Source organism: Lepidochelys kempii, chromosome 7, assembly GCF_965140285.1.
Source record: "Lepidochelys kempii isolate rLepKem1 chromosome 7, rLepKem1.hap1, whole genome shotgun sequence".
In the NCBI taxonomy this organism is placed as follows: Eukaryota; Metazoa; Chordata; order Testudines; family Cheloniidae; genus Lepidochelys; species Lepidochelys kempii.
Window position 1 is genome coordinate 93,780,058 of NC_136386.1, and position 27,421 is coordinate 93,807,478.

The following is a 27,421-nucleotide window of genomic DNA, read 5'->3' on the forward strand; positions in this document are numbered from 1 at the left end:
CATTTTCCGGGTGATATTCCACTCACGCCCTTCACATGGATTTTTATAAGGGCTGAGCAGGTTCCTTCCGAGTTAATCATTTGCGGATCTGCTGGGGAAAGCTGCCCGTCTGTAGAGCCCCTCAGTCCAAGTGGGGAGCGCAGGAAGAGCGAGGGAGTCTCCGACCCGTGCTCGCTTCTCAAGGGGGACCTGGGCTCAAACCCCTTTCATGGCAGCCCCTCGGGCCTGGAGAGGACACCAGAAAGGAATGAAGGAAGACGCTGGAGAGGCTTCACGGCAAAGCCGAAGCGACAGCGCACCGTTCCGCTTCCCAAAGCGAATCCCTTCGTGCTGCCCCGTCCTTTGGTCATTACTGCGCCATTCTTCCTTGGAAAACACCTAACAAGGAAGCGTAAGCCTAGCTGTAGGAGGAGAACTGACCCAACAGGACGAGAGCCTCTGGACTTCCCTCACGCTGCTGCTCAGATGGGAGCGAGATCTCTAGGCCATGCTGAGCCCGACTGGGAATTTCAGCTCCAGTTTCACATCAAGTGAAATCCCAAGGTCTAACAGAAATTCTTGCTGCTGCTTTGCTGAAGCTGTCCTGGGGCGGATACTCGGGCACCAAGCTTCCTGGGACACACAAACAAACACGGATGTGGACAACGACACCGTATGGAGAGTTTGCTGAACATGTTTAATATTTCCATCACGGAGGTGAAGGCGGGTACACAGGAACCTTTCCAGTCTTAGCTTACAAAGGAAAAGGAGAGTAAATCATTGAACGATAGAAAACAGGGGAAATGAACTCTGCTGTACAGTCCGACATGAAATTTAAGTCTGAGATGCATTTTAATACATAAAATTCAAAAATAAGGGTAAGATTTATATTACTGTATTTAGACCGTCAATAACTTAAAAATACAGTGAAATGTACATTCTTTTTACATGTTCCATAGATGGTTTGGTTTGTATTTATTATACATTCTCGTTAGGTTTAAAATAGCCAGGATGCTACAGGGCAGAGATATTGGTCGTCGGGGGGAATTCTAATTATGGGCATGGCTCTATTTGTATAAACATACAGATCGACACACAGGGACTTGGCATGAGATCAGATATCGTAAATCTTTGATCCCTTACTTTAATCTGGAGGGGGGAAACAGGGGACCGGGAATCAGCTACAAAAGTACAGTTATAAAGGTTACCCCTGAGGAACAGAAACCAAAGCACATTGCAGAGAATTCAAATGGTTATTTACATTCATGAACTCAAGATGAAACCACTTCTGAAGAACAAAGCTATACGCCCTAACACTGAATACAGATCAAGTCTGGTTTTCAGGTAGTTTTCAAGTGTACAAAAAAATCAGAAGATTTTTTTCATACCTCCAGACTACAAAATTTGGTATAGAAAATTATGTCCCAATCGCTTTTAAGGCTAATATACAATTAATAAAAAGCAAACAACCAGGCAACATCTGAAATGCAAGTATTTCAACGTTTAAAAATATTAAATTAGGATTTATTCGGAAAACGGCAATTAAAGGATTATAGCAAAACTTTTCCGCAGTAATTTCTAACTGGAGCAAAAATCTGTATGTAAGGACTACCCACTTCTAAATAATGTATTTACAGTTCAGCTGTTTCATGTACAGTGTGAGTGACCTGCTTTTTACTTTACAGTACCATTTTCCACCATTTGTTTACAATATATAAAATAGTATTCAATTCATTAAAAATACATACAAAGTATTATTTACTGCTGTTTCCGTATATAAGCCACCTAGATCGCATTTTTCTTTTATTCAACCAAACAAGAGTCCTGGTCACCATCCTTGCCTGCTATGTAGAAATGGTGGCCAAGAAGTCGATCTCGGCAGGATGGGATACAATCGATCAAACAGGTCTATGTGTGCTGGGACATACCGTTCACTAAACTTCGAAGTTGCTTTACTACGGTCTCTATTAGCTTCTGCTTGTCACGATCATTCTTCCTGAACTGAGCAAAAATATTGTTCTTTTTGCTAGTGTCTTTCATTCTGCAAGAAAATAAGTAGATGACTTAGACATGTTAGAAATGTCACTACAATGAGAGACAATCGGACTGGCTAAAACAAATTCAGCGCTACTTTTTCTCTTTTAGATGTGTTCACTTTGAGTTAACAAGAGTTAAAGGTTACAAAAAGCGCTTTTGGCATCTCTCTCACTCGGCTAGCTGTGTTTTTAAATTAAATCCCAGGCATACAGACCCAGTCTTAACAAATACTACTTAAAAACGGTTTAAAATTATTAAGGGAAACAGTACATAAACAGGAAACATAACACTAAAAATTACATTCGCAAATGAACAGAATTGAAGGCTGTTTAGATCCTTCTCCATCTGGTTCCATTTTTTAGTTCATTCTCAATGAAATGGTGTGCCATTCATTGATAAATTATCCGAAGTCTGTATTACTACTCCTGAAACTTGCAAATGAAATATAGCGGTGATTTAAAACGCAATACAGGAAACTATCGTCTAAATAAAAAAACAATGGTATATGTATAACATGATAGGGAAATACATACCCTCTATGTACTCTGCAAAACATACATTCATTGCGGGAAAAGGAAACAAAAATCAGATAAAACATTTAAATCATAATATATTTATGATTCAGTTATACACAGGAGATTGACAAGTTGTTTTTAGCCAAAAAGATATATATATATATATATGCTCCCCTTTCGGTCTGTTTCTCAAATCTAATTACAGGTTTCAGAGTAGCAGCCGTGTTAGTCTGTATTCGCAAAAAGAAAAGGAGTACTTGTGGCACCTTAGAGACTAACCAATTTATTAGAGCATAAGCTTTCGTGAGCTACAGCTCACTTCCTCAGATGCATATCGTGGAAACTGCAGCAGGCTTTATATATACACAGAGAATATGAAACAATACCTATTCCAGGTGGGAATAGGTATTGTTTCATATTCTCTGTGTATATATAAAGCCTGCTGCAGTTTCCACGATATGCATCTGAGGAAGTGAGCTGTAGCTCACGAAAGCTTATGCTCTAATAAATTGGTTAGTCTCTAAGGTGCCACAAGTACTCCTTTTCTTTTTTCAAATCTAATTAGCTACTGTAGATTTAAATATGAGAATGTGCAGAACACAGATTTAACACCGAGAGTTTTAAATGCTTTATTTTACGAAGTGGCAACTCGGTCAGTCCCATGATGTTACTATACTGAGCTAAAAGGCACCGGACAACTTTGAATGAGACTGTGAGCTTTGAACACATTTTGGGACGTTACTATTGTTCAGTGGTGTTTTTGGTTTAATTTCCTAACCGCGATACCTTACTTTCCCCTTGGGCACAGCAAAGCTGGGAAGATAGCGATACAGTCAATGTAATATAGTACTGATTTATAAAGCACAGTAACTGTTGGCATTTACATCTCTGTTTAAAACTGGGACAAAGAACAAACTGAAACGCACATTTCTAGATTCAGTTTTATAAAATAAGCCTGCCAATGTAAGAGAGGCTAGCGCTTTGCTGTTCATGTTAACGTGATCAGTAACTTTATGGTACAGACTAATCTTAAAGGAAAGGAGAAAGGGCAGAAGCATTTAAGTTCTACTTGTCTTTAAAACCGAGGTAGCAAGAGCTGGTGGGAGAAGATCAGCAACAGGGACGCCGGCTGCTGGAATCACCCCGCATTCGGCTATTTCTCCTATTCACATTACCAGTAATATTTTCAAGAAACCCCCCCCCCCCAAGTGTTTGTGCTACATACTCACTTCTCCAGGAGGGTAAGGGCTGTGCTTGGATTTACTCGTAAGTACTTAGAAGTAGGTTGACCATAATCAGCTAGGTAAGTTGACCAGTCCCACACCATAAAAAGGTCCAGAAGCTACATGAAGAAGATAAAGACAAGATGTAGATCCGCTGTTAAGATTCAGACCTATGTTTGTCTCTCTTCCTTTGGTGTAGAGGAGAGAATGACACGTTTTAACATCCCCGAAGTACGAGTGATTTCTCAGAAAAGTGGCGTCCTAGAATGGATTTTAAAACAGTCTTACATCCCCACCAGGAAACAATATGATCACTCCAGTGGTGTTTGCAAAGCGGTTCTCACCGCATTGGGACTTTACACGGAATCGTGCTGCACAAGTCACTTAACATTCTTCACCAGAAATAAATAATTAAAAGCGAAGGATTAGGCAGCAAACACCTTAATTGTTTAACCATCTCCCTGCTCTTCCTAAAGCATTTTTCATTTCATTCCTGTGCTTGGGTCTACTTTATATTTTGATGGGCTGCTGCATGTAAACCAACCTAGCAGGAGAATGCTAATGTTTTAAGCTTCCCAGTTTGCTAGCCCACCAGAACATTTTACCTTTGAAAGAGAGTTCGCAACTCTACTTTTTTCCACAGTAATTTAAACCAGAGGTTCAGATAATCTTAATTAAGTGCATTAAACAACCCCCGCTGGATTCTCCATGGTGACTGATCCTCCCCGGGATTGGAAAAGGGCGGGTTCACGATTCTGCTTGTTAGCCTTGGGAGCTCTTTTAGTCCAAACAAATATAAAACAAATTGAAAAAAAACAGGCCCTGTGTTTGGTAGCATTTTAAAATCGTATTTGCTTTATAATCTCCCGTCAGAGCTGTTGTCAAATATAAAAGTAATCTTTTAAAAGCTAATGTGATATCTAAACTAAAGCAGCAACCCCTTTATCCAACTTTAAAACCATAATCCCCTCTAAACCAGTTAAAACCTACTTCCTATCCACGTTTTAATTGTTTCAAACAGCTAAATACTTTACTACCTTCAGTTCGGCTTCCTATTTCTGCACGTTGTCGTTTTAATTTACTTTGTAAGCGAGGAGCTGTTGCTTTTTTGTTTTGTTTTGTTTTTGCTTCTTTAAACACTAGAGAGGGCAAAAGAGCACTTCCACTATTTATCAGTGTGTCTCTCTCTGTGATTGCCTATTTGGCTGTAATGATGGGGAATGGGAAAATCCTGCAGTACTGCCCGCTACTTTGCGATGTTAAACGAAAAGTTCCCCTGGACTCCCCCCAAAGCAAAGGAGGCATCGCCCCATTTGGGGCAGTTACTACAAGCATGCCCCTGATTTTGCTAGCAATCACAGTCAATGGTTATTGCCCTGCTTGCGTAAGCTACAAATGGAGCAAACACTAATTTTCGATGCCCGCTAAACTTTTCCCCATCGCTACCTGAAGAGTCCAACTCGGAAACAAAAGAAAAAACCGCCCGGGAGGACGATTTTACAGGCCTCCTTGGCAAGCCTCCCATTGACGTCAGTGGGAGTTTTGCCTGAGCAGAGACTGCAGGCTCAGGAGCCCGCAAGCTGGCTTACTCAATACACACGAAGTATCTTCGCAAAGGCAGGGCAGGCACCCGATACTCTGCTCCAGAGAAAAAAGCATCTTAACAAACGGAGCGCGGCAAGCAGAGCGAACTGAAAACGCCCACTGAAGTGAAGGGGCCGCTGGAAAGCACATAGTTAGATCTGCCCAGTGATGCATTCATCAGTGGGTAGCCATTGAACTTTCTGGTTACCGGGACACACTGATACCCTGCGGAAAGGACCAGCCTGGAGACGTGCATCTGCTTTCGTGTATGGTCCCAATCTTGCACGGCTAGTGTCTCAGTGGGAGCTTTGGGCGCCCCCATAAGACAGGGGCGAGCCCCTGCCATGTGAATTCTGCTGAGGGGTTTGGTCTCTGAAGACCGCGGTTTCTCAACGGGCGGGCTGGGTCAGGCTGCCCTCTTTTCTAAGCAATCGTGTCCCCCCCATTTGCGAATGAACACCGACTAAAACCACGCGGAGCGGTTCACGCTTCTCCGGAGGCCAAAGAGGCCGCTCAGGAACCAGCAGTTCCTGTTACTTTGCTGAATAAAGAGCTGCCGAAATTGAAGCTGCGGCTCTGCACGGCATTCTCTGAGCAGCAGAAAGGCGGGTGCCGCAGAACGGAGCTGCTCCTGCAAGCACACCCCAGTCCCACGTGAAAGGCCTCAAGGTTTGATTTACTCTATCGACTCTTTTAAGTGGAACAGTAAAATGCCCCTAAATCTACAATGCAAAACACAGAGGCTGAAGGAACTGGGCAGCTCCCCTGCCAGTTACTGACACGTGAAAAATCCATTCGTGAGTAGAATGCAATCCTCTCAAATTAAAGTGAAAACCAAGATTCAAACCATATCATGATAAACATGAGTCCGTGCTTCCCTGACCCCCACACGGACCACACCATTCTTGGCTATTCCCCCCAGTAAAATGTCTCTCAAATGGCACTAGGCTTTGAGACGTCACCCCGCAGCTTCAAGACAAAGTTCATTTGTGGCAACATCCCACATACCTGCGGAACAATTATTAAGTACTGGTCCCAACAATGCCTTGACAAAAGTTCCCTGGTAGCAGGTATGCACAGGAAATTAAACACGTTCGAAAAGTCTCTGAAAAGAGGCTTAGCAAGTAGAATCAACCACTGCAGCTTGTGTACTATTTTAAAATACTATATTCCCTCCCCCTCCCCCTAATGTTTTCTATTAGCCTCGTCCAGGGCTCACTAGTTCTAGGAAAGGGTCAGCGTATATGAATCCAATTTCCACCTTCCACATCTACAGCATCCACCAGTCCACTTAGGCTGCTTGTTTTAAGCCGTTCTGTTATCCAATCTTTCCTTGAGAATAATTTTGAGAAAAATTCCTGGTTTCAAGCCGGGGTCAGCTACACTGATGCAAAGCCAGGCTCTGAACCAGTTCAGCACACCATGGCTCAAATCCTCACTTAGGCAACGCCTCAAACCAACACCCTGAAAGTAGGTTTGGTTAATAATAAATAAACAATAACAACAAAAGTTTAAAATCTTTTCCGGACAACTATTGGGGAACAAACTCCCAATTCTCTTTTCTCATTCCACCCTTCTTTTACGGTCAGCTTTCCATCTATAGCAAAAAAGCACCCAATCACTGGTTTGGGAGTGTTACAGTATTAAAACACATCCCTCAAAAGAAAAATAATCCACCATAAGCGATTTCTCATGCTATTTCCAGCAAGAAATACCTACCAATCAAAGTCAGATGGGAGTAATGGGATAATTAAACTCCATCAGACTGTATTTTTGACATGATGTCGAGTTTTGAAAATCAAATAAGGAAGGAGCAAGACTGTAGGAGAGGCAAGAAAATGCTGAATAGTACAATCTCTCACTCATTTGCTATACCTTAATTTAGCATACTCCAGACTAAAATTTCCTCTATAACTCTCTAAAAGACACCATCTGGGCTCCAATTCCCTCCAACAAAGGGCTTCCCCATCTATTTTGAGTGTAACCTTATCCAAAAAAAGGACTGCTGTGACAATTCTGGCAACTGTTTACTCAGAAATTCACTCCAGATCATTCAATCATATTTAAATTACCAGGTTTCCTTAAGATAACTAGGCTGGACAAGACAAAATCATGGTTATTTTCAGATTTTTCTAAAAGGTAGGCAGATGGGGTGTGGCCAAGCTGGTTTAAGGAGACTATGAAACTGTGGCAAGCGACTAGCAATATTATTATCTATTTGTATTATAAAAATGCCCAAAGCCCCCAGTCACTATCAGGGATCATTAGAGTGGGTTCTCTGCAAACACAGTAAAAGGCAGGCCCTGACCTGAAGAGTAACATGATACAAATTTAAATTCCAGAACCCAAGTCCTCTTTTAAAGTCTTGATATATTAATGAATTAATAACTAATACATTAATAACCATTATGCATTAAATACAAAAGGTGAACTAATGGCTTTTACATTTTAATTTTTTAAAAACTCTGTTAAATTTTATTATATTATATTCAGTTAAAATAAAAAAACACATTACTTAAATTAGTAATATCTATTCATTATGCTTGAATTAATATTATAATATTAACATTTGTTATACTTCCCCATAGACAGATGTATAATGGATTTGTGAGATCCACAGAGTCAGCACACTTGGTGGGGAGCTACCTAAACTAGCCAATATATTTACTGTTGTCTCAAACTTCTCCAGGGAGCATTACAAGCCACAATGTCGTCCATGAGTGTTAGATTTTGTTTGACTATCTCATTTAAGTGAAAGATGTGTAAAAAATTAAGGATACTATTTAATTTCCTATTGGTTACATATCTGGATATAGCTAAAGAAGGTGTTACTCCTGCTTAGGGTCAAATGCCAATTTGAGCAAATACCCAGTTTAGCTCAAAAGCTGATTATTTCAGTTGGCACTGTAACATTATTCTTTAGTCAAACAATGCATTCGTTTGGGGATCCTCCATCATAAACACAGAAGATGCAGGTCTTTTTGAAAGGCAGCGGAATATCTGTGCACATTGAACAACTCAGCTTTTTGTGCAATGCATGGGAAGACACAGGTGCCTGCAATCCACAGTCAGCACACTAGGTGGGGAGCTACCTAAAGTAGCCAAAGGATGATGATGCGAAGAGGAGTGTGCGCTAAGCCCCAACCCTCTCATGGAGATAGGTGCCTAAGTTCAGGTTGCAGGGAAGTGCCTACTTCTGCTTAGTGATCCATGAACAAGAACCTGCTGCCTGGAGTCAAGTGCTTACGCACCTACAGAGTTTTTTGTGGGACCAAATTAGGCATGTATCAGAGAGGTAGCCATGTTAGTCTGGATCTGTAAAAGCGGCAAAGAATCCTGTGGCACATTGTAGACTAACAGACCTATTGGAGCAAAAGCTTTCGTGGGTGAATACCCACTTTGTTGGATACATGTAGTGGAAATTTCCAGAGGCAGGTATAAATATGCAAGCAAGAATCAGGCTAGGGATAATAAGGTTAGTTCAATCAGGGAGGATGGGGCCCTCTTCTAACAGTTGAGGTGTGAACACCAAGGGAGGAGAAACTGCTTTTGTAGTTGGCGAGCCATTCACAGTCTTTGTTTAATCAAATTTGCAAATGAACTGAAGCTCAGCAATTTCTCTTTGAAGTCTGGTCCTGAAGTGTTTTTGCTGCAGGATGGCTTCCTTTAAATCTGCTATTGTGTGTCCAGGGAGGTTGAAGTGTTCTCCTACAGGTTTTTGTATATTGCCATTCCTAATATCTGATTTGTGTCCACTTATCCTTTTACGTAGGGACCGTCCAGTTTGGCCGATGTACATAGCAGAGGGGCATTGCTGGCACATGATGGCGTATATTACATTGGTGGATCTGCAGGTGAATGAACCGGTGATGGTGTGGCTGATCTGGTTAGGTCCTGTGATGGTGTCGCTGGTATAGATACGTGGGCAGAGTTGGCATCGAGGTTTGTTGCATGGATTGGTTCCTGAGTTAGAGTTACTATTGTACGGTGTGTCGTTGCTGGTGAGAATATGCTTCAGGTTGGCGGGCTGTCTGTGGGCGAGGACTGTCCTGCCTCCCAAAGCCTGTGAAAGTGAGGAATCGTTGCCCAGGATGGGTTGTAGATCACTGATGATGCGTTGGAGAGGTTTTACCTGAGGACTGTATGTGATGGCCAGTGGAGTTCTATTGGTTTCTTTCTTGGGCTTGTCTTGCAGTAGGAGGCTTCTGGGTACATGTCTGGCTCTGTTGATCTGTTTCCTTATTTCCTCATGTGGGTATCATAGTTTTGAGAATGCTTGGTGAAGATCTTGTAGGTATGTCACACAAAACAGTCTTGACAGTGCCACTCCACCCTCCTCCAGTTTTCAATGGGACCTGATCCAGTAGGCATGCTCAGAGACTCTTTACCAGATTAGGCCCCACACCTGAATTATGTGGCCGAACACCTGTCTTTCCCTGGTTTGTGAATTGCTCTAGGTTTTAGGCAGAAGACTGGTGTCTAGATGCCTAGAGGGGACAGCAGTGTACATGCCTAGAGGCAGAAACCTAGGTGGCTAGGGAACCTGTACTCTGAAAACTTAGTGTTGAGTGAGTTTAAGTGCCTACAGTGAGACTTTTGTGGATTGCAGCACAGCCAAAACTGGAAGTTACACACCTAAACCACATATTGAAGTGCCTAAATCTGGGGTTTAGGTACAGAAGTACCTTTGTGGATCTCACCCTAACTGCTTTGGAAAGTCAGATAGGGTGAGTTTCTGAAGTAGTCACATCCCAGAACTTTATGGGTTTGTTAGATTAGAACTAGGACTTTACCAATCTGCCTCAGAACAGAAGACAATCAGTGGAGTTATGAAGCACAGATTATGTTCAGACCAGCCTTTGATGCATGCTAGGCTTGCTGCTGCATGTTTATTTTTTACTTATTTTTATTACAGTAGTGCCCAGAGGCCCTAATTTGTATTGGAGCCCTACTGTGATGAATGCTGTAAAAGCATACAATAAAAGACAGTGTGTACACCGAACAGTTTACAGTCCAAAGGGGGACAAGATGTCACAAGTGGATGGAGAACCAAGGAGAGTGGAAGGACAAAGATAATAACAATAGGAACAAATATTAACCAACAGTAGAGTCTGGAGGCTTTGCTTTCTTAATAAAATAAACAAACAAGATATATTAATAGAACACTATCTCACCTGCCTACCTTTATCACTAGAAAGTTTACCATAAGCACCACAGTAGAGGCAGTGCTTAAGAGACCAACTTCAGCCTTCTCTGAGTGGTTCTACTATAATCTAATCTGTGGTCTAAAGCCCTTGGCCACTGATGAGGTTAGAGTGTTAAAGTTAAAAGTGTTTCCCCTTTCCTGCTACCATCATCTCAGTCTTTTCTAGACCCAACTTCTCTGGTCTAGCTGCTGATTGCTTCCAGGCACTCATGTCTTAGTGATAGTGAAGGCCCTGTTGGAAGATTAGGGCCCTGTTAAGCAGGGATACTTGCTCGTATTCCTAAAAACAGGCTGTATACACAATATTTTTCCCACCCAAAAGTCTTACTTTCAATGTGGAGCAATGTACTACCTTCTTCAGTGCCTTAGGCACATCCTGTGCACTCCAAACTTGTTTCAAGGTACAGAGAGGAAACAACTGGGATGGTCCAGTGCTTAGGGTGCAAGTGTAGGATTTGGGAGGCATGGCTTCAAGTCCCTGCTCCAGCACTGACTTCCTCTGTGACCTTGGGCAAGTCACTTAGTCCCTCTTTATGAGGATAAATACGTTACAGGTTGTGAGGCGCTCAGAGAGCATGGTACTTATATGGGTGCCAGGTAAGTGCCTAAGATAGAAACTGGAGTATCAGCAAAGGGAGTGTCAGGTGCTAGTACAGTTCTCCCCACAGCCCCAACATGGTCAAATGGCTACACAGCAGCCAGACTCATCCTGCTAAGTTTACTGAGCTAAAGCAGCTGCCGCTACATTGTGGTAGAGAACCGCGAAGGACCTGCAATCAAATGACACATGCCATCCAATCATAACTCCCCTCCTGCTTCTGTACACAGGTTCAGGGGCTCCAGTGTGACAATTATGCACTGCTGCTGGAGTAAATGGGACATAATGACAGAGGTTGCTGAAGGCTGGACTGCTGTTGTGTACAATTCTATACTTGTGCATTTTTCCCACTCACAGCTGCATGTATTGCTGTGACATACTGCTATATGTAATGGGCTTTGACAGCATGTACTGTACAGCGTGGGTGGGCAAGAGCTGCCTGGTGTGCTATTCTTTGGATCCATGTCCTGGCCATTCATGTCACCTGCATCTGATTTGGTGCTTGGCAAATGTACTGTCAAATGCAGGCAATTTGCTAGGGAGGAGGGCTGGCAAGCAGCCAACACACTAGCAGGGACAGATAGCTGATTCCAGGAGCATCAGAAGCAAGGGAAGTATCTTCATATCAACGCTTACCCAGCTCTTAAGTCTCCTTCAATCGTATGACGAGGTGTATATGAGGACTCTGCAGAGGTACCAGACATAGATTCTCGTACAACTTTTACTTCCTTGTGCAGGTTTTCCACTGTGCATGACAATCATGAATTCTCTTGCAAAAAAGCAGGGAATTTTTACATGGGAGATGGTCTGGAGCATAATCTATATTCTCATAGATGAAAACAGTAATAGCAATTTTATGAGTATTGCATTCTTCATGGTATTTTAACTCACTCTTTGAAACATGAAGCTGACAGTTATCCACTAGCCTATGCAGTCTTTCAGGAAAGAGCATGGGAATTTATGTGATGAATTAACTACAGGAAGGTTCCCCTTTTATTAATAGAGTGGAAACATATTGAGAATCACACCTATACTGTTTTTTAAAACACAGAAGAACGACCGGGTTAAAAAGATCTTTTGCTCAATTCATAAAAACACCTATATATAGATAAGATGTCATGAAAATCTGACATTTGCTTGCTTCTTCAACAGAAAAGCAAGATGAAAAAGAACAAGACTTTTCCTACATTAGCTATTTTTTGTTCACCATAGGACACCTATTAAAATTATCTTTTTGTGTGTCAGAGATTAGGTGCATGCAAAACCACAATAAGAATAAAGATTCAACATGTGGTGAAGTTATGCAATAACCAAGATTCCTCACCAAGGTAGATGTAATGATAATACTCTTTTTGGATTTGACTTAAGACATTGACATGAGTCATAATACAGCAGATGTAATATGTTAAATATGGTAAATTGCACTGAAATAAAGGAGGCTTGTAATCCTTGGGGATTTAAATCCTGTAATTAATATTAACACGGAACAGGACAAAATGTATTGAGGGCAGGTCTAATCACAAAAAAGGCTAATTCTGCCAAAAATGGAAATCAACTAAAAATATAAATTGTTGATTGCCTTACAAGTTTACCTGATCCCACCCAGTGCTTTCTGAATTATGGGCCACAAGTCTATGGAGAATTTGCTGGTCACTGGTTCTGGCTTTCCTTGCTTCCAGCTGCCACAACACATTTAAGACAACTAAAATTACATTCACTATTTTCCTAATGCTACTTTTTCCACTAAAGTAGCTGCTGTAGTTGCTACAGGAACATTATGTGATTATGACTGGAAGAGCGGTGGTCTATCTAATGGAGAATTGACCACTGATAGGCATGATAATAAGAGAAATAAATGCATGTAATTAGAGATGTCAATAGGAAATGAAGTGTTATTTTTCCATCTGTTTATGAAGTACTAGCTAAATACAGTTAACAAATACTTAAAAAATATACAGTTCTATAAAGTCAGATTTCTAGTGTTGAATATTGACACACACTGGTTCTTGAGAAGTAACATCTGATTTCCTTTTAAAAGTATAATGGGAAATTTGTTCACGTTAGCTGTAAATTTGTCTTCTCAAAGATAACATGTATAGCAATCCTTCAAACTGAATGGGTCCTTCCCCTCTCCAGCTTGGAGGCAGTGCAGAGCTGTAACTGGCAGCTCCGCTCCACTCCCCATCACACACACACACACAAGGATCCACCTGTCTACCTCTTATCAGAACAGATTTAGCACAAGGCTGACAAATATTGTCATATATACAAAGATAACTATATTCATACTGTGACATGAGAAAGATTTTGCTGTAAACACTTTATCCCAAGCTTTTCTCCTGTAACCTTGATGGAAAACAAGAGTGGGCCAAGACAGTGAGGCAAGCTACATCTGAGAAGAGAAATTTACAGATAAGCAGAACAAATATCCTTGTTAAGAGAAATATCAAGCTATTATCAAGCTAGAGCATATCTGTCAGCTCCTCACACTGTGACATAGATAACAAGGAATACGGAAAGGGGAGAGCACAGACACAACTCCACATACAAATGCGTGAGAAAGGAGGAGCAGCAAGGGGAAAGTTCCATGCCACTTCTTGGAGGATCTGCTTATGGAAAAGGTGAGTCTGAGGAGGAGACCTTCTGGGTCTAACTTTTAGTGAACATCAGGACTGATTATTTTCTCTGCTGAGGCACATGCTCTTCCCGCATACAAGGTAACCGTTGCCTGTGCTATGTTAAGGTTTATATACCCCTACTGGCAGTCTTTTGCTACTTTTCTGCCCCTGCATCTTGAATGATACCTGTGAAAAGATGCTGTGATTTTCTGAGAGTCTTGGTCCTGTCAATGTATTTTCTAAATGCTCTTCACACCACTAATACATGCCCTACACCTACACTCTTTCAGGTGAGCTGGATTTGGACAACAGGAAAGTTATGCCATCTCTTGCATCACGTGGACTGATACAGCTCCTTTTAACTGAAAGGTTTCTGATATCTTAAGTACCACTTGTAGAAGATACTGAGCTGTTCCTCAATTAAAAGAGCTCCCAACTCAGTCAACTGATGACTATCAAGAATGGTGTTTTGATCAACATGAAATGTTGTAGTAAGACTGATCCCATAGGTCAAAAAAAAAGTTCTATAAGGGCTTTAGGGATAAGGTTCAGGCTCCAAGCAAGGTAGCTGTGAATACGTTATGGTTTCAAAGCTCTTGCTGTCTTCCAATAACAGGTGATATATAACTCCCTGGGAATTGATTCATTTTGTAATTGATGCTCAGTAATGCATTAACTGCTGCTATTCAGAGCCTTAAGCAGCTCAGTTTGAGTCCTTCAGATAGGCCATCTTATAAGTACAGAAAATGTGTGGGAAGGAGTTTTTGTATGTGGAATTCTTGGAGCTGCATCACTCTGTGAACCTAATTCACGTCTCAAATACACCACAGTCATGCACTTTTTCTTCGAGGTAGTTAAGGTGTTTATCACCTGCTCTGAATATACTTTAGGATCTTCCTTTCTACCTGTAGGCTCTTAAATTCAGTTTGGAGGGATCTGCATATATTATTGGAACCTTAATTAGCAGATTTATTTGCAGTGATTGTCTTAGTGAGACCTGAATCCTCCTTTGAAATATCCTTGAGAACCAGAGTCTTCCTACATTCAAATATTCATTTTTATTAATATATTGCAAATAGCAAATATACTGTAAGCAGCAAAATGTTATGGTCTCCACTGTGGCTGGTTCTATTCAGGAGCATAAGAGTTGCCTTCCGTTTTGCTTTTGGGCAAGAGCTGGGCACAATCCTGCTTGGGAGGTCCCCTATGGCAGCTAGGGCTAGTGCAGTGCTGGCCAGCAAAGAAGGGAATGTGTACTGCTGAGCCAATTAGAGAACAAAACCAGATAGGTTTCAGAGTAACAGCCGTGTTAGTCTGTATTCGCAAAAAGAAAAGGAGTACTTGTGGCACCTTAGAGACTAACCAATTTATTTGAGCATAAGCTTTTGTGAGCTACAGCTCACTTCATCGGATGCATACTGTGGAAAGTACAGAAGATCTTTTTATACACACAAACCATGAACAAATGGGTGTTTACCACTACAAAAGGTTTTCTCTCCGCCCACCCCACTCTCCTGCTGATAATAAACCAGGTAATTTCTCTTGAAGTAATTCTAGAATAATTTTAAATGATCTAAATAGTGGGGTACAGATTGAATGGTGTCTTTCTCTGTGTTTTGCTGTCAACTGAACCAACAAATAGCTTTGGCTTGCCCAGCTAGGTACAAGCTATTTGAGAGTTTGTGAGAAAGACGAGTTGCATATCTTTGCTACTTTAGAAGCCTGTTTTGATTTTTGTGAACTTAAATCCACATACTGAAAGTAAAGTTATTTTTTACTGCTTTGGTTTTAGTTATACCATTTCTAGCCACTTTCTTTGAACACAAGAAGGATATCTCTTATGCTAAACAGTTTATTAACCCCTAATCACCCAGTTACTTCTAGACTTGATTGCATGTGTAATTACCTTTTGTCAGGTACAATTTGCCTGATAAACATGTCAGAACACTTGCTGCTTAGTCTGTTTCAACAGATAAATGCTGTCTTTCCACAGCCTTGGGGCATAATTAACAGAGAAAAAAAGCAGTTATAAAAACACACAGAAGCTGATTCACTAAGGCAGGAGTTCACAGCATGCAGCCCGCCAAGGCCTATTTCATGGCCTGCCATGCTTGCCTGAGCGCTTATTGAGTTCCAACCTGCTGTGACAGGGCAACAGTTGTAACACTGAAAAATTGTGATTTAACGTAAGTTTCCACATGAACTTCAGAATGGAGTGGCATGATGTCTACTTGAAAAAAATGAAAGTGAAGCACCAGATAATGATACTGGTAGAACTTCCGTGAGGGTCAGTATCATATGTATATGTTTAAGTACAGTGTTTGGTATGGTGCTAAAAGAAAAAAAAAAGAAAAAAAACTAAAAAGGAGATGGGGGGGATTCAATTAATTAAAAAAAGCTGTGAGATTTATATTTTTGGGATTTTAACTGTGACTCATCAGGGCTCAGTAGACTCTAATTTCTTCTCAAGAGTGTTTATAAGTTGTGTACCCATGCACTATGGGGAGTGCAAAAAGAAATCCCTACCTGACCTCTGGATAACCCAAACAGGAGATTAGCCCATTTCCAAGCAAAGTAGGTTGTCACACTGTTAGGCCAATTGCTTCTATTGACACTTTGCATAAACATCTTACACAGGGTGATCAGAAAGGACTGTTATGCCATTAACGTTCCTTTTTATTTTTTTATACCTAAGCCCTACAGAATAAAAGCCTTTCTGAGTTAGGGATAACAAAAGGGTCAAAAGGCCACAAACATTCTTCTAAGTAGGTACAAATCTGGAAAGGTTAAATTAATTGAAAAGTGCAAATTAGAACTTTTTCAGTATCTTGAGAAAAAATCAATTCTTACCCAGTTTACTCTAATTTGACATTAATACTGGTATACATGCTTTAAACTACGGCAGTGCATTTATTTTTATTTTTAAATACTGAAAACTCTCACATTTTCATCTTAAGAAAGAGCAAGCTGTTTAATCTTCTTAGCCAATCAGTAATCTAAACAGATATTTAAATATTACCATTAAAATCCTCACGGAGAATAGCGTTAAAAATGTACAAAAGAAAATATTTCCTGCAATGCTACAATTTAATCCCCCTAACCACAATTTACCTATAATTTACACCCCATACGGTTTGCACTACATAACAAAATACTTAACATTTTCCTTACTTTTGTTTTTGCTTTGATCAGAGATGGAAACAATCTCCTTTTAATAGTATAAAAGCCACCTGCTGGGCATTGCAGACTACAGCTAATTGGTAAATTCTTTGAAATTTAGATATAATGGTTTGTGACCTTTTTAATTAAAAAACCCCAGAACCTAAAAGGCTGGGTGAACTCTTCCAGGAAAATAATGCTCTTGAGTATATACAATTATGAGCTAGCCTAAGACACTTTTGAACAGAGAATACAGATTAACTACATATGTGCATTTTAAATATGGATCTATAGCTTGTCATCTAAATATTTGCACGTAATTGTTGTAAATTATATATCTATTTTAAATAATTAAGGTAAGTATATTAACACCACATTTATTATTATTTTAATTGTGGTAGTGCCTAGAGGCTCCAGTGAGGGATTGGGTCCGATCATGCCAGGCAATGTACACACATCACCCACCTCTAAAAAAGTCCCTGCCTGAAAGAGCTTACAGTCTACATAAAAACATTGTTCTTCATTCAGAAGGATCCACAACTCTGCAGACTATATAGGAAATATTTCAACAAAACGAAGACCTTACAGGAGTGGATGACACCAGCCGTTCTACACCAACAACACTGTATGATACTATGTTGATAATCATTGCATAAATGTGTAAGGAAAAACTGTTTTAGAACAAACAAAATCCTTTGCTCTGTGAATGTGCACATGAATATGTTTGCAATCCAAACATTTTAAACGTATCAGGCAAAATCTTTTTTTTACTTATTAAAAGAGCTTGCTGAAGTGAATAGGACTACTTGTGTGAGTAAGGATTTGATTACTAGTGTTACCCTGTGAACTGTGTAAAAAAAATCTTCTCAGTAAGTATGATATCAGATCTATGAATTACAAGATTCCAACTACATTCTTTGGTATTTACGTCACATCCCTGAATTACAGAGATTCAGCCCAGCAATATGTGCACCATATACTGTTCTTACTCAACTCAGCTCAAGCAGTATTTTCAAAGCATAGCTGATTTGGAGGCGCTTCAAAGACCTAGCCACATCTGTAGTATTTGAAGAAGGCAGGAGAGTAAGGGACAGTATCCATCTTCTATATTACGTTCCTTAGTTCTTGATAATTATGCACACTACTTGAGCACAACTTTAATGGTTTATGATATCACTGGAACATCTCAGTGGAACTGTTACTATAGCCCCATTAGATTGTAAAGTCTGAAGAAGGGACAGTTTTTTTGTTATGTTTGTACAGTGCCTACACAATGGGGCTCTGGCTCCATAGCTGTGGCTTACAGGCATATCCACAATACAAGTAATAAAATAATAATAAAAATAATAATGTCCTCTTTAGTCAGTGGGTATAAAATATAAACAAGCACAATGCTTTTGTGTACAATACATATATCATTATTCATAATAAAATCATAATAATTGATAAACTCCAGTTACAACATTTTCAGGTTTTATATGAAAAAAGCTTCAGACACTAAATAATGTCAGTTCACAAAATGTATCCTTTCCATATTTGCTGAAGCATAAACACCATGAAATTACCTTCTACAAGAGAACTGAAAAGCATGGGCATTTTTTACACCAAATAAATAACAAAAATGTTTAAAAATACAGATATGAAACTTAAACCTCCTAAGAACAAGAAAAAAGTTCACTAACTGTAGAATAATACCAGCACCAAACAGCTCCAATTATCACTTCATCTCTTCAGTGCTGACAAATATCACTTTAGCCTGGTTAGCAAGTCTGCCTGCCACTTGCCAAAGTATTTTTTATTTATTCCTGGTGACTTATTTTGTGAATGTGGTGAATTTTAAAATCCTCTCACTGATCACATAACAGGAATAACACACACTAGTATAATATTTCAAAGTGTAAATTGATCTTTCAATCAGTGAATGTCTCTCTATAGTTTATGCTACCCTTTTTCTGGATCGCTCACCATCTAAGGAATATGCTTTCAAAGTGATGTGCCAGGAGTTAGCTATGCAATTCCCATTAGTGTCAATGGGAGTCGCAGGGTAAATTCCTGGGCATGCTTTGAAAACTGACCTCTAGATTTTCAAAAGCAGGGCAGTTTGTGTGTTAGAAAGGCAATGTCTTGAGTCTCCAGTTTTTAGAGCACTGCACTTAAGTTTGATGGTTTTCAAAAAACTTAAATATCGCATTTAGAAATTGTACTTTAAGAGAACATTCGAACATTTACCAAAAAATGAAACCTTACTTTTACTTTTAAATACTTACATCTGTTTCAAATTTATGTCCGTAAGTGAAGATAGTAGCTGTCACTATCTTGAATGTTAGGGTATAATCTCTCACACATTTGTAAGTGTATAATATGTAAACTCAGAGGTTATGACATCTGAACCAGAGGGAACTGTTGTTTTGCTTAGAAAAAAGCCAAAAGTTCAAATTAATCCTTTATAACCTAAATTCTCCCAAAGGGCAAAATACTTTCCTAAAATCTGGACCTTGAGGTATATTCTGTGAGATGCCTGGTCTTGTTATATTCACGAGTAAATACAAATACACCTCACACTTCAAATAAATTTAGGACTGTCTGCAGAAAAAAAATGCATGCTGTTGGAGTTATGTGAACAAGCTTGCTGCTCTGTTAGCATAACCAGAAAAAAATTCAGCTCCTACAACTTTTGCAAATCCCATTAATACTTTAAGAAGACAAGGTCTCCTGAAAAAAAGTTGCTGTGAAGTAGTAATTGAAGCAAATATAAGTAGGCGGGCCAGTACAATATATAATATAGCAATACAATACAAAGATCTGTGTAATTACAGTGCAAATAGTCTTTATTATAAAGTGCCTTCTTCCTCATCATTAAAGAATAATGGACTAGTGGCAAAACAAAAACAACAACAAAAAAAAAAACCACTGTCTTTTGAGTTTAGAAACAGACAAGAGTTTCAAAAGCAGCAGTCTGGCAGACAGTCAGTCTCCAGAGGGCAGGGGTTCTGGCCAAATTGTTCCTGCGTAGTCGGTTAGCCTGTACACCAAGTCCCTTCAAACAAAGCCTAAAACTATGTCACTGATAAAATTTGGGTGGATGAAAAATTGTGGATTATGCACGTTTCAGGGTCATTCACCAATTTTTGAGCTTATGACGCAAAGGCATGCGCTGTCAAAGATCATGTAGGGAATTATGTGCACAGCCCCCCGAAACAGAACTTATACCTCTGTTCTGCACAATGTTTTCAAAATCTAACTTACATGCTATAATTATGAGGAAACATTTACAATATTATAGCTGAATTTAAAGCTGTAACTTTTATGTTGTCTTTTTTTACAGAGGTTTATAAACTCTATTTTGGGTTGAAATATAGCATGTAATATCTGATCTGGAGAGTGAATTTTTACCTACATTGGGTTTATATAGCTATATTCTTCTATAAGAAGCTATATTTTACTATAAGTTGATTTTTAACTGCATCAGGTTTAAAACTGGCTTAATCATAAATACTTTGCTTGTTTTGAAAAATGAAGATTGAAAAGTGCCATATTATACATATGGAACAGAAGTTTCTTTTAATAACATTTGTTGTATCTGTACTAAAACTGTGTCATGTGCATCAACCTTTTAGATAATGTGCGTTTACGGCTGCTGCTATCTAGGAAAAATAAAATCCATCATTTTAATCAGAACCACTTTGTTTTTCTTTAAATGCTGTCTAAACTTTGGTGTAACTGGAATATGCTGTTTCTAAGTACAAGTCATGTTCACTGTATAATCCATTATTTTCAAAGAGGGGGACAGCGTCAGCATGCCATTTGGATATCTTACTACTAGCCACTGGGAACTGCTAGCATATCCAGTGAATGGGTTCTATGTGACTCTCCCCTCAAACAAAGAACTATTGTCTTTGGGCATATATTTTGCCTTAACTTCAGCATTATCAATGTAGGTCTCTCTAGGTATCTACAACCTTAGGTTACACAGACTCTTTACCAACAAAAAGTCAAACTGTCTGGAAAAATACCATTTTGAACAAGCTAATCCAATCTGTCTTTGTACACATGAACATCAAATCTACAAAGGGAATATACTATACTATAGAACTGAACACTGAAGTGTTTTGCCCAAGAGTGCAATAATCATAGTGTAAAGCTTGAAACTCTAGTCAGGTTATTTCTTGGGATTGAAAGTTTGGTGTTTTGAAGACATAGCTATGATCTGAGAATGTGGCTAGGTAAAATGACATAAAAGGGAAGACAGTTTAAGCATTGTTTGTGGAAGTCCAGTTCTCATGTGACCAACTGTGACATAAGAAGCTTTAAAAATCTTAAACTATGACTGTGTAGGAGGCAAAAAAGGATTTCTTCACTTCCATTTGCGAAGTCCCAATCAGCAGAACTGTTCCAAGAGGTAAACAGTCTGGTTAATATGGATTGTTCATATCTCATGACAGAGTTGAGTATCTCTTTCTGTGGGGAGTTTTCCAATTATTATGCAGTAAGATTTTTCAGATTCAGTCCAAACTATACGTCACATAAACCAGATCAAGCTATAAAATGGAGTTGTGTCTAGGAAGAATACTGAGATTGCGCTAGCTATGGTGGTTCACGATGATACTGTCCTAGCACTGGATGCTGATGAGGTGTCTACGCAGATTCTTTAAGGCATTTTCTTTGAGGGGGCTCTTGACTCTGGAATGTCCTGCCCTCCCACCCCCACAGAGTTCATTGACCTTCTGGATAATGCTAGAGAGTTTATCTGTTTCTGCAGAGGTTAATTGGGGCTCTGCAGTCGGTGAAGGGAAGTAGTTTGTTTTGGTGGTGAGTCTTTTTTACTTTTTTTGTTTGGCTCTATAAACTTGAGCACTCAGAAAACTGTAAATCTAAATACAAGAAATAATGTAAAGACTAACACTGAGGTAAGTAACATGGTCCAGTGTTGTGGATTCCTATGTTAGATGACCATCAAAGCCTCCAACATCTGGCACCAAAATTAATACAATACATCACTGAGGTCAGATTCTGCCTCTTCACTCTGACTGTCTCTTTAATCTGTTCCCTGAAGCTCTGCTCCAGAGCAATATTGTCTACAACAATATTGTCTACAACAATTGGTATTTATTTTTCAATTTATATAGCACATCTATGGTACAGTAGTTCCTCTAAGCACACCCATACAAATTTAAAAACATGTAATAGATTGACCAAATGTCAATAATACTAACTAAAGACTCCACCAACTAGATAACTGAAATCCTACCAGCTCAACCCAACCTTTGGAGAAAACTGGGGTAAGTGTCTAAGCCTTGAAATATGTCCTAAAGGTCAACAAACATAGGCTCTGTCAATCCAAGAGCAAGTTCCAAAATTGGAGGCTTTTCACTGAGACCTCTTTGTAGGTAAACTAAAGCCAATAAATCCATGTCAACCATTAGATGAAGTGCCAGCTGATCTCAACATCTGAGTTAGACCATGAGGGAACACACACCATATCCAAAAACTTAAAGGACTTTATAGGTCAGAAATCAACACCTTAAATTGCACCCACAAACCAAGCAGAAGTCAGTGACATCAGTGAAACACAGTGTGATCAACTCATTAACATTCTGTACTAGCTGAAGTTTCCTCAAGGGCTGCCTCATGAGAAGCACATTACAGTAATCCAGGGTTTGCCTGTACCACTTACTTTCTGGCTGATGAAGTTGCATCCATTAGGAAAAACTATACTAGACCGGGGAACCGCTGGACCAGGAATGCAAGTACAGCCAAAATCACTGGTTTCGGAATTGATTATAGCCAAACTGTAAGTGAAGCCAAAACCACTAGTCCAGGTATGATAATGTAACTGTTGGTTGACTATCTTCAGTGATTTCTCAATCCCCTCCCCACCTACCATTTCAAGTTTACTTCTATAGTCCATAGCTATTAAACTGTATTAACAAACATTTCAGGAAATTCTGGGGCCCACAGCAAAATCTTAGTTCTTTTATTTGGAAAAGCCTTCTTCCCATCACTTAGATGACATATCTTGATAAAACAATATTTTGTCTCAATTCTTGTTAATTGTTTAGTTACACTGGGTGATTGGAAAGGACATGTAATATGTAACTTTGCAAGAATTAGCCTGGCTCTCATTACCTGAGCACCAAGGTATTAAAAATGGGACTTCTGCCTCTGTCCTTCTTCCTCTGTTTTCCTACCACTTTGAAATATTATCCGTTCTGAGCAAGTAATCTGTGCTAGATTCTTGTGCTTCTTAAATGCATATTATTCTCATCCGTTATTGATCGACTATGTCTATTATCACATGTAAGCAATGTTAATCCCCTAGTAATTAACACCCTTATTAAAGTAATTTGAACTCAAAGTAGTTTAAGTCTATTACTGGTTTTACTTACTTAAGCTTGTTGGGAATGTTTGACATTGTCCTTTGAGTTTTCAGCTTGGGTTTTTTTTATATATATACTATGGTTGAGCCTTTTCAATCTACTATTGACAAATTTTTCTTTCAAGTTACATAAATATGTATCTGTGGACTAAATATTCAGCATGATTCTCCCTCGTTGTGAAGAGCTCTACACTTTCCTCAAGTTCAATGCGTGTAAGATTTAAGCATCACTGTGAGTGTATACTGTTCCCTAGTGTATTATATGAGTACGGGTCTGAACGGCATTTGTGGGGTCCATGTCTTCTATGCTTCTATCCTGTTGCTGCATAAAACAAAACAGCAATGATGCATCAGAGGGTTGCTAATGAGGAATTAAGGAGCTCTCTCTTTAAACCCCAGCTTGGAAGTGTTCATTAAAAATTACCTTTTTATTTCTAATAAAAATGACAACATTTTTGGCATCACTGAGGCTAGGAAAATTTCTTTTGAATTGTTTTTTCTAACCACAGCTTGGATCTCTGATATGACTAACAAAAATATGGTGGTTCAAAATTTCTGTAAAGCAAATAAATCAATTAAAAAAATTAAATTGTGTTGTATGTCTGTTGCATGCTCCTTCCTCAAGGGGAAAGTGCTGACCTGACCCACACCTACAAATCTCAGGTGCACTGACTGATTGGCACCTCGGATCTAGGACTGAAAGTTGAAAATTAACTTCTCATTCTTGTTTCTTTGGATGTGCCAACAAACTGCAGAATGAACCGTGCTGCATTTTGGGGGAAGTGCATACAAAAACGGTCTAGACATGTGCACTTCTTCCCAAGTGCAGTACGGGGCACATAATACTTAATACTGAAACTACGGGTATATCTACATTGCAATAAAACATCCATGGCTGGCTAGTATCAGCTGACTTGGGCTAGCTGGGCTCAGGCTGTGGGGCTATAAGGTTGCAGTGTAGACATTTGGGCTTGAATTGGAGCCAACCAGACACTCTGGTATCCCAAAGCCTGGGTTCCAGCCTCAGCCTGAAGTCTACACTGCTATCTTATAGCCTAGCAGCCTGAGTCCCACGAGCTTGAGTCAGCTGACACGGACCAGACTGCAAAGTAGACTGCAGAGCAGCACCTCATGCTCTGAACGAGGGCATGTAGGGAGATGCGAGCCCACCATCACTCATTCCCTTCTCAACTGCAAAGCCAAACTTCACAGCAGGTGGGAATAAGCGGGGGGAGGTGAAGCATCACAGGGACAAAACATCTCGAAGATCTCAAGTTACTGTAAGGGAAGTAACCTCTACTTCTTCATGAATATGTCCCGATGGGTGCTCCACTGTAGGAGACTCTGAAGCAGTAACTCAGTGAGGAGCTGGGTGCTGAGGAGGTAAATCCAGGACAGTTTTAAGGACTGTATCACCAAAAGCAGTGTCATCTCCAGGAGCAGGAAAGACGCTGGAATGTTTGGGAAGATATGGACAGAAGACTAAGTAGCAATCCTGCAGACTTCTGTTATGGGAACATCCTTCAGTACAGCTACAGATGTGGACTGAGCTCTAGCGGAATGTGTTGTTAATCTTTGAGGAGGCCGCAACCCAGCATTTTCATAACAGGTCAAGATGAAACCCAACCCAGCTGAACAGTCTTAGTGTGGAAATTGGCTGGCTCTTCATCTTATTTACAGTTGATACAAATAGCTTGGGAGAGGCCCAGAATGATTTAGTCCTGTCCAAATAGAAGGCAAGAACCCCTCTGAGATCCAGTGAATGCAGGCTTGATTCTTCTCTGCAGGCATGAGGTTTTGGGTAGAAAATTGGTAGGTGAATTTCCTGGTTAATATTATGTTCTGAGGAGACCTACAGGCAGAAGCGAGGATGGGGACATAGCATGACTTTATCTGTGTAGAAGGTGCTGTATGGTTGGTCTGCCATGAACAATCATAGCTCCCTCTTTTGCTTTGCTGAGGTAATGACAATTAGGAATGAAATTTTGAGGGAAAGGTGGAGGAGGGAGCAGGTCACCACCAGTTTAAAAGGAGGGTGTTTAAAGCCAGGTTGATGTTCCACTGCAGGGGCTGGTTGTTGAACAGGAGTAAACAAGTTGTATAGGCCCTTAAGAAATCTGGTTGCTGTGCAGTGGGCAAAGACTGAGAAGCCCTGGATGGGTGAGTGGAAGGCTGTGATGGTGGCAAGATGTAGACTGATAGAGCTCATTGAGAGAGTCTCTGTTTTTAATTCCAATAGGTACTCCATGATCTTGGATAGCGGAACTCCCAAGAATTGAGAAGATGGGAGGGAGCACTAGGATTGGAAGTGCTTCTACTTTTGGAGGTAAGTCTTGCAAGTATTGGGCTTTTACTGGATAAACTGACTAAACTCTATCCAAAAGGTCAATTCCATGCTTGAGAGAGACTGCGAAACCAGTCTCTGAGATTCAGAGAGCGGGGTGTTGTGATGGATGAGGGACCCTGAGTTCTGCCTCAATAGGTCATTTGTGATAGGAAGTCTGAGGGGTGTTACCTCCGAGAGGTGGATAAGGTTTGAGTACCACACCTACCTTGGCCTAGCAGGTGTTATGAAGCTAGCTCTCACTCCTTCTCGGTGCAGCTTAAGAAAGGTCTAGAGGGTTAACAGTATAGGTGGGCAAGCAAAAAGAAGGGTACAGGGCCCTGATGTTATCAGGACATCCCCCAGAGAGTTTTGGTTGTAACCACCCTTGGAGTGGAGCATTTCACTTTGTTTGGAGTGGCAAAGAGGTATACTCCAGTATACCCAGGTCTGGCAGATGCTATGGAAGAAAGAGTTTTTGAGCTCCCATTCATGATCTTGCCAGAAGTGTCAGGGAGTCTGCAATTGTATTATGGAGGCCTGGTAGATATATTGCTAATATTTCTATCTGATGGGAGATGCAACACTTCCACAGCCTAAGCAATTCTTCATGTAAGGACTGGGATCTTGCTCTAACCTGTTGGTTGATGTGATACGTTGCTGTCCAGTATTACTCTGAGTGACCTTGCGTGATGTGAAGGAAATGTTGGTAAGCATATTGTACTGTTCTCAGCTCCAGGATAATGCTATGGAGTGCTGATTCCTGTGCCAATCATTTTTCCTGTGCTGTGATTTCCCCATCCTAATAGAGATGTATCTATTTGAGGGTCTTCAAATAGGCGCTGGATGCAAACATGGGGTTCCAATACAGACCTTCCATGGGTCCTTCTACCACATAAGACAGTCCAACACCTTTTTTAGGCACTGATGTGTTTGGACAGGCTGTGTCTGTCTGGTGTATACACTGTTCTTATTCATGTCTGGAGGCATCTAAGGTACATCTTTGTGTGGGGAGTCAAACGTGCAGGCTGACATGTGTCCCAAGACCTGTAGACATGTCCTCACTGGAGTTTATGGGCTGCATTGTAATGCTGACATTAATGAGGTTGGATAGAATGGAGAATCTCTCCTTGGGTAGGCTGACTCTTGCTGTTGTGGAGTCTAGAGTAGCTCCTATAAAGTCTTTTCTCTGCACTGGAGTTAGTATGGATTTTTTTGTAGCTGATGCAGAGGCCCAGAAAATGGAATAGTACTAATGCTCTGGATGTTGCCGACTGGACGTCTTGGGGAGACCAGCTTCTGAGAAGCCAGTGGTCCATATATGGGAACAGTGAGAGAAACTTGTGAGTACCCCAGAGATGTGGAGAGTCTGAAGCAGAGAACTTGATAGTGATCTGTCCTTATCATGAATCTTAGGAAACATTTGTGGGAGTGGGGGATGGCTACATGAAATTAGGTGTCCTGTAGGTCAAGGGCAATGAACCAGTCTCCTGGATCTACGGACGGAATTAGGGTAAATTATATCACCATTCTGAAGTATTGTGCTAGAACACAGCCGTTCAAATTCCTGAGGTCGAGGATTGGTCTCCAGCCTCTGTCTTTCTTGGGAACAAATTAGTATTTGAAATAAAATCCTCTTCCAATGAGCTGTGGTGGGACCAGTTCTATTGCTCCCAGAACGAGGACAGAATTAACTTCTTGTTTTAGGCATTCCTCATGAGAAGGGTCCCGAAAGAGGATTGGGGATGTGGGGATGGATGGGAAGGAGAAACAGAACGGAAGTGGATAGAGTAGCTCACTTTG

The 27,421-nt window shown here is 40.3% G+C and overlaps 1 protein-coding gene across 11 annotated transcripts in view; it reads right to left on the bottom strand.

The window, feature by feature from the left end:
* Nucleotides 1-657: 657 nt before the first annotated feature.
* The window catches only part of EXOC6 (exocyst complex component 6), a 178,918-nt gene continuing 152,154 nt past the window's right edge, over nt 658-27,421 (bottom strand). For 7 of the 11 annotated variants that reach the window (XM_073353878.2, XM_073353873.2, XM_073353875.2 and 4 more), the window contains 3 exons: nt 3,761-3,873; nt 2,550-2,561; nt 658-2,020 (listed from right to left, as the gene is read on the bottom strand). In XM_073353878.2, the coding sequence (XP_073209979.1) occupies nt 1,888-2,020; nt 2,550-2,561; nt 3,761-3,873 (258 nt within the window). In that variant the 3' untranslated portion in view covers nt 658-1,887. The remainder of the gene's footprint in view (nt 2,021-2,549; nt 2,562-3,760; nt 3,874-27,421) is intronic. The other 4 variants (XM_073353877.2, XM_073353874.2, XM_073353880.2 and 1 more) reach the window with 1 other exon arrangement.